The 10,427-nt window shown below is 32.7% G+C and overlaps 1 protein-coding gene across 1 annotated transcript; it reads left to right on the forward strand.

Annotated features, from left to right (window-relative positions):
* The first annotated feature begins 373 nt into the window (after window positions 1-373).
* LOC128213566 (ras-related protein Rab-10-like) lies at window positions 374-10,427 on the forward strand. Its single transcript, XM_052919423.1, has 6 exons — window positions 374-728; window positions 2,363-2,423; window positions 2,842-2,980; window positions 3,727-3,816; window positions 4,826-4,927; window positions 5,370-10,427. Exons 1-6 carry the CDS (start codon window positions 602-604, stop codon window positions 5,451-5,453), a joined length of 603 nt encoding a protein of 200 aa, XP_052775383.1. The 5' UTR covers window positions 374-601; the 3' UTR covers window positions 5,454-10,427.

A 10,427-nucleotide genomic window follows, 5' to 3' on the forward strand; every position in this document is an offset into this window, starting at 1 on the left:
GTTATTTCATTGTTATTTTTCAAAGATTTCCTACCGGATGGGACACCCTCCCGTCCCCCTAAATAGAACATACTGAGTCCAAACCATTAGAAGACGACTCATGGCAACGAGTGAACTGATCAAAATTGTTGAACAGGTGCGTGCCTTTGACCCCTTGAATTTTTCCCTTTTTCTAAAATGTTGCCTGATGTGTATTGTGATTAATTAAATCAGTTAAGTTAGGCATTTGATTTCCCAAATGTAAATATTTTTTTCGCGAGCGTTATATACCGTAAGGGAAGTCAGCGATGCAATCCGGTTTTTTTACATGAATGCAACAAAGAAATAGTTACATGTAACCTTAAATGACTCAGGCAAAGGGAAGCAACTTTAAGATCATCCGATTCCGGATAAGGAAGTGACGTCCAGATTTACAATTGATCATCGCAGATTAAGAAGTCTTGTCATTTAACCTTATATTTGTAGTCGTTTTAGGTTTATGTGTTTATATTATCATTATGGTATTGTTGAAGAAGACTTCCCATCAAAAGATTCAATGAAAATTACGAAATAAGTGTCGTTCAAGTGTGTCCGCCATTTTTTGCTGACATTTTTAAATAGAATGGCGAAAAAGACATATGATTTACTATTTAAGCTGCTTCTTATTGGCGATTCTGGAGTAGGCAAAACGTGTTTACTGTTCCGATTCTCTGATGATGCGTTTAACACCACATTTATTTCCACCATAGGTAAGTGTCACTTGCCCCACCCACTTCTGGAACATTATATATTTTGACATTTTTTTATGGAAAAAAGACATTATCTAGGTTAGGTATAAAAGACTGGCCGGACCGGACCAAATCCGGACCAACTGAAATCTCCGAACTGCTACGGAAATCGTTCGGAAGTTTACCTAATTTGCGGACCAAATTAAAAAACGCATTGCTATGTTTCATAGATATTTTATTTATTAATTAATATATTTTATTATGTCAGGTTACAATAATAATAATAATAAAAATTATAAAAACAAAAATTAACAGCTTATTACAAATTTTTAAATACATACATAAGTTAATTTAATCTTAGAAAATGATTCCGTGTGAACAAAATACTCACATACATACATACAAGCGCACATACAGACACACAGACAGACATACATACAGACGCACAAACAGACAGATGTACATACATACAGACAGACATTCATACATACGCACCGACAGCCGCACAGACAGACATACATACGGACGCACATACAGACGCACAGACAGACATACATACAGATGCACGTACAGCCGCAGATACAGATGGACATACAGGTGCACAAACAGGGGCACAGAAAAACATAATAAAATATAATTTTAATAACTAAAATATCTATAAAACATAGCAATGCGTATTTTAATTTTGTCCGGTCCGGCCAGTCTTTTATACCTACACAAAATTAGGAAAATTCCTAACGAATTCCGCAACAGTTCGAAGATTTCTGTTGGTCCGGTCCGGCCAGTCTTTTATACCCAACCATCTAAGGAGTCATTTCTATTTGATTATATTATCAAATCTTAATCTAGTTTTCTTTTACTTTCCTTACATTTTCTTGGTTTATTTGGTTGTAAGCTTGCTTTTTTTTACTTTTTTTGTCTAATGACTGGACAGGGTAGCTCCACATTTTGAAAGGTTTTCCCTGATTGATTCAGTAGACACCGATAAGAGTTTTAAGTAGAACAACAAAAATTTCTACTGATATTGAGATTTAAGGCAATAATCATAATGAATTCAAGTAATCTTTTTTGTCCTTTTTAGTCTTACAATACCTGTTGATAAACAACATGTGTATTGTACGTAATATTGTTAAATGTATCCCTGCATTCAATAATGTATAACAATGGCCCCCAGTGTGGAAAATCTATCATTGGTATCAGCTTCATACCCAATGATAACATCAGTTTTAAAAAACTCAAGTTGGCAAACATCAGTAATAAAATTAGCACAAGCCTGCAAGACTGCGGTGGAAAATTGCTCTTCAGACTCTCGAATTGTATAATTATGAAGCATTGTTGTGAAAAAAATCCAGGATATATGCATATTTTTATTTTATATAGGGCAACCTTTCATAATATTGAAAGACTGAGAGTGGAACTACTATGTGTTAGTAAATCTTCTCTTGTAGTCAAATGACACTGAATAGCGTTGATGTTTGTGAAATGCTCATAAGGAGAGCAACTAGGCTATGTCAAAAGTAAAGGAAATAGCCTCAAATAGGTATATTAAATATATTAAATTCCCTCTCCAATGCAAAGGTTCTTTATGCAATATTACAGTTTTACATGTGTATGTTTGTATCCTTCACGTACAGTTTGTTTATGTGTCTTTGCAGGTATTGACTTTAAAATAAAGACTGTAGACCTTGGTGGAAAGAAAATAAAGCTGCAGATATGGTACATTTACATGTGACTTTTTTGATTATTGTAACTAGACTGCTATACTTAATGCAGGATCAGTCATTAAAGTAATTTGATAGGTTATCATGCTTTGGAAAATTTGATTATATTATAATATAATTATGTGAACATTGTCAGAGTGTTGGTACTGTATCTTAAATGCTAAAACGAAATACACTCGCTTTGTTACTGTTGTTTTGTACAGATCTGTCCGTTTTAATTTGTCTGCTTTATCGGCTTTATCCTTGGATTAGGTTTACTAAATATTGTTAAAGCATGTTATTCTCAAAATTCTTACTACACATGTGGCCAACAACAATAGGCACACATGTAGTGAGACAATAGTTAAAATTCAAACAAACACTGGCATGCGAAGCACTGGTTTTTGTGTTGACAAGTTTGGTGTACATTACAGGGATACTGCTGGCCAGGAGCGTTTCCACACAATCACAACCTCCTACTACCGGGGCGCCATGGGCATCATGCTCGTGTACGACATCACCAATGCACGTACCTTCGAGAATATCTCCAAGTGGTTACGCAACATTGATGAGGTGAAGCACTGTTATATCTCGTTAAGAGTTGTTCTGATACACGCACATTTTAATTAAAATTTTCATTTACAAGCCTAAATACTACATGTTATGGTAAGATTATAATCTTCAAGTCAGACATGACAGAAATAACCAAAACTCAGATTTTAAACTACAATCCTAGGCTATCTGCAAATTTTGGTCTTTATACTTACCTCTTGTGACATGTGGAGATAAAAAATTCTTTATATATTTTATACTACCGTATTACAAACATGAATTTGCAGCCGTCTGTGGCTTCTAAACTTTATAACAACATGTACTGGTCCAGTAAGACCACATGTGAATGTATATTTTTCATGAAACGGATCAGCCATTGTCTGCCAATATATTGTCAAGCTAAAAACCACTAAAGCAGATATTCAGCCTGGAACTGAGTTACATAACATAAAAAAGCTTGTAATACAATTACATATTAGGAATACTTGCTAATATTAATAAAAAACTTAATGTCTTAAAATTCTAGTTATTTTAGCCATTAAAAGTTAGAATAACTAAGTAGGGAATTTTACCTGCAACACTAGTGTGTAAACCCTTTTTAAATAACATTTGATAAAGCGCAATATTAGTATTACTAATTAAGATTTCTATTCTGATGATAATTAAATCAGTTTGTGTTCCTTTTATTTCTAAAAGGCTTATGAATAATATACATGCCAATTAGCGTACAAGCACTGGTGAACATGTATGGATTTGATTTTTTGCAGCATGCGAATGAGGATGTGGAGAAGATGATTCTAGGGAACAAATGTGATATGGAAGATAAACGCCAAATCTCAAAGGAACGTGGGGAGGGGGTGCGTATTTGTCTAACTTTTTGTTTATAGTTACGGTATATTACCAACCTTATACAGGTAGAGAAACAGGTTTAGGGATCACTAAGTATTTTCATTATTGAATCATTATACTGGTATGAAGCAGTATTATGATCTAAGTTGTACATGATCATGAATATCATTTCTTTTCATCTGACCATCCGGGAGGGATAACTTCTAACTTTTAAAAACCTGTGGACCGATCCTTATTTATATATATTGTTATGATGTGACTTTTGTTTTCGAAATGTGTAAACTGTTTTCTTTTTATATGCACTTATGTACAATTTTTATTATGTACCAATCAGAAATCCACACGCAATACATATTGCAAAATATGTTAGACTGTATTTCACTCTGCTGACGTCACATCATAACAAGTATCCTGATTGCGCATTTATTGTGACATTATAAAACAAAATAGTGCATCATTAAAATGAAGTCCATTATGAAATAATGTGTATTTTAAGTGAGTTAAACCAGTAGTTTATGTATTATAAGAGTTTCATAGTACTGTGTTTTGATACAAACTGTCATAATGGACTCCTGTTGATTTTTGCAGATTTTGATTTCACTTGGGTTGCACCTCATAAAATATGAATATATGAAAATCCACTCGAGTCAAACACAACCCCCAGGATCAAAACACAGTACAAATAAGTTATAACCATTTTATATCAATCAGATCATAAAGGTCAAAGCATTTGATTTAAACATAAATAAGTTTTAGAGCTCAGTTGTTAAGCTGTTTTTTACTGTCTTTGTTTTTATTCTTATCTTATGTATACTGTCTTCTGAAAGACTCTTTACAGACTCCAATTTTTCCTTTGGATCTGTGTGAAGCTCTCTACTTGCATTTTGTAGAAATGAAGTTATTCACATTTTCTGAGGCCTTACATGTAGAAAAATCATTGACAGATAAAACATGTACTTGGGTGTGGAGAAACTTGTGGAGTTGATTGTATCAACATAATTTTGCTTGCTATTTCAGATTGCAAGGGAGCATGGAATTCCATTCTTAGAAACCAGTGCAAAAGCTAATATTAATGTAGAAAAAGCTTTCATGGACTTAGCACAAGCCATATTGAATAAGGTATGCATTTGATTTATATTTAGACCTAGTATTGATTAAATAATAAGGTGCCTGGTTTTTCTGTCACTCTTTCACATGGAGAAGTCATGAATTGTTTACCTACATGTATTCATCATTATCAGCTGTTTGGACAGTAATAAACATGATCACATCATGCATTGAGATCATGTTTAAAAATAGACTTGGTTGATATGTTTTAGATGTATGATTTCATGACACATATTCATTTAAATCATCATATTAAACACAATCAAGCATGGCATGCTGACAATTTGGCTGTGTGGCTGTATACTGAGTATCTGTTCAATGAAGTTTGTCAAATGTGTCCTACCTTGGTTCGACACTAACTCCAATTTCCCAGGGATCCTTACAAATTTTCATTAACTTTTGCACATGTTATGCTAATTTCATGCTTATAAACTACTTGACTTTTTCCTCACAGACACCAGGAAGAGATTCACAGCAGGGCGGAGGTGGTGTAGACGTCCATAGGGGTCAAGACAGTGGCCAGAAGAAGTGCTGTTAACTCTCACTGTGTCCGAGCTGTTTTTACTTCACCCCCTTTCCACATATACTGGTCACTGGTGCTTGAATATATGGTGTAGTACGGTCAGGCAGTCTGTAGTATGGCAGCCAAACATATGGGAACAAAAAAACACACTTAGTTCTGCACAGAAAAAAAGAGATTTGACATTGATATACATGTTGGGGCTATCTTATCAATGATTTAATCAATGTTTCACTAAACACACAAGATCAAGAATATCAAATGATGAAATGGTACAGTGGAAACTCACTAAACCGGACATGGTCCGGACTGGGCAAAATTTTCCGGTTTAGTGAGGGGCAAAATTTTCCGGTTTAGTGAGGATTCCGGTTAAGTGAGGATCTGATGTACGGAGTAAGTTGACTCAAAATATTAACTGAGTTAACCTTTAGAGGGAAGTTGAAAACTGGAATAAAATGAAAAGGGACAGTTCAATTCTTCGACGTCAAGACGGAGGTTGAGACATGATTAAAGCACATGCAAAAGTGATAAACATAATTAATTATTTCTGCGTCTTTATAATCATCTTTTTAAAGTCTTAAAATAAAACAACTCGCGTAATTTAATGCTTGTTAAGTATGTTTGATAGTTTAATTAACGCACCGCTCTGATTTGATTCAATCATAGAAGTCTTTAGATAAAACAACCCTCCAAAATGATCACTTAATAACCGTTTCTAGTTCTTTATTTTCTGCAAAAACAAATTAATGTTTTAATCAATTTTCTTTTCACTAGTTTGATTATCACGCGCCAGTCAATCCTAAGCGCAATCATCATTATCGATTATCGAGTTAACACAACATCACAGGTGCAATATTTAAAGACGAAACAAAGTGACACGCGATTTGCTAATTTTTAATACACAATATCATTTTGACATGTTTGAACAAATATAAGTCCGGTTTTGGGAGATAAAATTACGTTACAAATTTTCTCGATTTTTTGTCCGGTATCCGGAATTCTGGGGTTCCGGTTTTGTAGGGATTTTTTTACATTGAAAATAGAAGGGGAAAACCGGGACTCTGAAAAAAAACCCTGGTATCCCGAGGATTCCGGTTTTGTGGAGATCCGGTTTAGTGAGTTTCCACTGTATTAGCACACATTTAATTGAAAGTTTTACTGGCAAAATAAAATGATCAATTTTTTAGCCTTAATTCTAAGATTCTGTTTTGAAAAATATATTGTTACAGCTCAAAGATGCTGATTGGAAGAAGTGGTTGAACAATATGCTTGTTTATAAGAGTGTCCCAACGTGTGATGTTATATGTGAATATAAATGTTGTAAATCAGGATAGAAGTGAAATTTGCTTTTGTTAAGAGTTTTATTTAAAAATTAGTTTACAGCAAAGCTATTGTGAAATTAAAATGACAAATGATTTTAGTTGGTCATCTTCCCAATACAATACAATGGTGGTTTGTGGAAAATTATGCGTATTCAATTTTTTTATTTCACATGAAAAAGTTTAGCGGATTAGAAAAACAGTAAATTTGAGCTTTTAACTTTTGCTTTCTATATAGTTATTTGAACCTTAAAAGGTTGTGGAAAAGTAGATATTTGTCCGCTTCAAGTAACAGCTTAACTAGAACATTTGTTCAGTTTTACTTTATATATAGTATGGTATTGTCTCTTAAATGATAATGACACACATTTTGGTGTACTTTCAGCTTTGAATTATTTATTGAAAAGAGATTTTATGTAAACTACTCAAAGCTAATTGAATTGAGTACTGTAACCTGCGTTGTTTGGTACTGGCACTATAGTTCAACTATAGTTTACCACTTATATAAGCCGTTTTATGCTAATTCTATTTCTTAGCTGATGTTTTTAAGTCCACATGTTTAATGGCAAACTGTGCAGTTGAATAATTAATTTAGAAAATGATGTCATAGAACTTGTCAAATTCATGATTTGTTTTTGATACATGTATTAAATTTTATAAAATGTATCTCACTGAGGCTAACAACATATTTGACATTGGCTTGCTGACTGAAGTGGCTTTTTTATCATAAATGTGTAGCTTTATTACTTACTTAACATGTTTTGAAAGCTTTATTGGAAATACTAAATATCCAAGGCAACAATATTTAGGCTTGGTAATATGCTCATTTGGAAAGTTAAATTTTGATACGCCCGACATAAGATGGAATGAATTTTGAAATCACCTGCTGGCGACGTTCTATAACCATTTGGCTCTTGAATTGCTTAAATTTCTCAAACTTTTATTTTGTCCATGCTGCAAATCGAGAATCTTTTGTCTGATTATCACCAGACTTGGACAATATGTGTATAGACAAAATATCTCTTCTAGCTTTGTAAATCAGCAATGTTGCCCTAGTCATTAAGAGTTATGGCCCTTGAATATCTTTCCAAGGTTTGGTCATTAGCCATGTTGCCCCAGTCATTAAGAGTTATGGTCCTTGAATTGCTCTAAGTACACAAACTAGAAAAAGAAATCATAATTTGAATGGGTGTTTGCTACTCTTGGTTTAGATTTTTTTTATAAAGACCTGGTACCATGTGAGTGACTGTTCAGGTTGCAATTAGCACTAGTGATCAGATGTGATGTGTTCAAAACCAATGGTCTACCTTGAATTGTCATAACTAGAATAATAATAGTCACTGAAATAACAATTTTTCTGATATGTAATCATTCACAGATTTTTTATTGATATATTGCTATTTACTGTAATTGAATTTTATTCTTAAGTTTTTGAGCTAAGAATGAATCAATAAAATACTCAAGTCTTAAGTTTACACAGATGTCTTGTATACCATTGTCCAATGTCCTATCTCATTCATGCTGTAAATATTCATATTCCAAATATGGTTGCTGTCTGCAGAGTTCCTATGATGCCAGTATAGAGACAATTTCTGCTGTGGTCCGTATGGATTTTGTTTGGTGACTGTATCTTTTATTGTTGCTTAATGTCACTTTCTAAGAAAGCAGGCTTTTATTTGTTTTCTCATGTCACATTAACTTGATCTGTCTTGTAATGGATTCATCCAATTGATAATATGGCGTAACAAAAAAATGTTTTGTTTCCGTTTTCCCGACCGACCATAGTTTTTTTGCCAGCTGACAAAATAATTCTGACGTCTACTTTTTTCTCCTTTTGGAATACGTTTTTGGTAGATGCGTAAATGTATCCAGACCAAATCACAATGGCTTTAAGTGTAAAAATGATATAAGAAACAACTCACTAAAGAAAACCAATATCCTAACCTAACCTTTATTTGTTGGCCGTGAAATCGGAAAGAAAATCGGAAAGAATGATATTTTTTTTACGCGGAAAGAATGATATTTTTTTACGCGGTATTAACTTAAAAGATTTCCAATGATACATTCTTCATTTCAATTTCAGACATTTAATTTTTCTTTTCTTGTTAAGCCTAGGTAATAGTTCTATTCACAATACTAGGATTTTCCACACACAGATATGTCAGGATATTTTCAAACTATCTTTTAAACTTTAATTTTCCTCAATCAAGTGTTGTGTTTTTCGACTGACCCATTCTCAATCCAAAAAACAATACTTTATTATGTGTTTTTTAAATTCTTAACAAGTACAGTCTTATTCTCTTTAAACCCAGGATCTTAAGAAGGGTTAACTTTGTTTAAAATATACTGTGGTCAACTCAAAATGTTTGGTGTTCTGTCGCTTTTTCACAATTTTAAGTGCCCAGGCTCCATTTACAAAAACATGGAAAACCCCATTTATCATGACAAACCACTGTGAACCGAATGATTTCTAGGTCATACCTGTAAATTTGAAATGAACTCATTCATTATTTAAACTACTTGCTACATCTAATGTAAGTGATTTAACCACTACCGGGTAAATATTATTCTCACGTTTTAAAAGATGGTTTTAAATACCAAAATACTGGTACCAAAACACGTTATTCAACTGAAAGTAATATATGTATTCTTGATGTCCATACTCTGTATTATAATGCATTATGTATAATTTAGTATTTATGTCATATATTTTTATTTTCTTTAATGGTACTTAATACCCCTATTCTTTGCTGACATGATTTTGTGCAATGACCAGTACAAATAGTTGAATATGGAACATTCGCCTTCAAGTTTTATATGCAGTCAGTGAAGTTTGCATAGCCCTTGTTAGGTTCAAATAACTAATACCTGTATTAAAAGTAAGTTTCAGTAACCAATACCTGTATAAAAAGCAAGTTTCAATAACCAATACCTGTATTAAAAGTAAGTTTCAATAACCAATACCTGTATAAAAAGTAAGTTTCAGTAACCAATACCCATATTAAAAGTAAGTTTCAATAACCAATACCTGTATAAAAAGTAAGTTTCAATAACCAATACCTGTATTAAAAGTAAGTTTCAATAACCAATACCCATATTAAAAGTAAGTTTCAATAACCAATACCTGTATTAAAAGTAAGTTTCAATAACCAATACCCATATTAAAAGTAAGTTTCAATAACCAATACCTGTATTAAAGAATAAAACTTAATGTAGTCCTGTATTCATACATTATATAAGTTTCTTTGCTACCATGTGTTAATAATTATTTTAGTTGACATTTTCATTTCTATAATATTTGATTTTATCTCCGGTCTTGGGTAAAGGCCAAAGCAAGTGAATTTAACACAACATTCATTGCTATAGTTACTCTGTAATTACTGTTATACTGGGCTGGATTTGATACCAAGGCAACATTTCATACTGAGTATTTCCTAACTTATTTTTTTGTGTGTGCAAAAATGAGTTTGGAAACATGCAGTGCTCATAAGACAAGACCAACAAGATGTCGACGCGTTTTTACTTATGTTCACAATACAATAGAACACTTTTTTCGGAACCAATTTCGCCTTGTTATTGTTCATTGTGTGTTAATATGATAAGTTGCATGTTTATCTAATAATTGTAAGATGTAAATCATCAATTTAGTCAAATAAAATATACAGACAAATAA

This window comes from Mya arenaria, chromosome 13, assembly GCF_026914265.1.
Source record: "Mya arenaria isolate MELC-2E11 chromosome 13, ASM2691426v1".
NCBI lineage: Eukaryota > Metazoa > Mollusca > Bivalvia > Myida > Myidae > Mya > Mya arenaria.

What these genes read in the sequence shown, in the direction of transcription:
- LOC128213566 (XM_052919423.1), top strand. Translation starts at nt 602, where the DNA reads ATGGCGAAAAAGACATATGATTTACTATTTAAGCTGCTTCTTATTGGC. An exon ending in CACATTTATTTCCACCATAG is followed by an intron (nt 729 to 2,362) that starts GTAAGTGTCACT and finishes GTGTCTTTGCAG; the next exon opens with GTATTGACTTTAAAATAAAG. An exon ending in CAAAGGAACGTGGGGAGGGG is followed by an intron (nt 3,817 to 4,825) that starts GTGCGTATTTGT and finishes TTGCTATTTCAG; the next exon opens with ATTGCAAGGGAGCATGGAAT.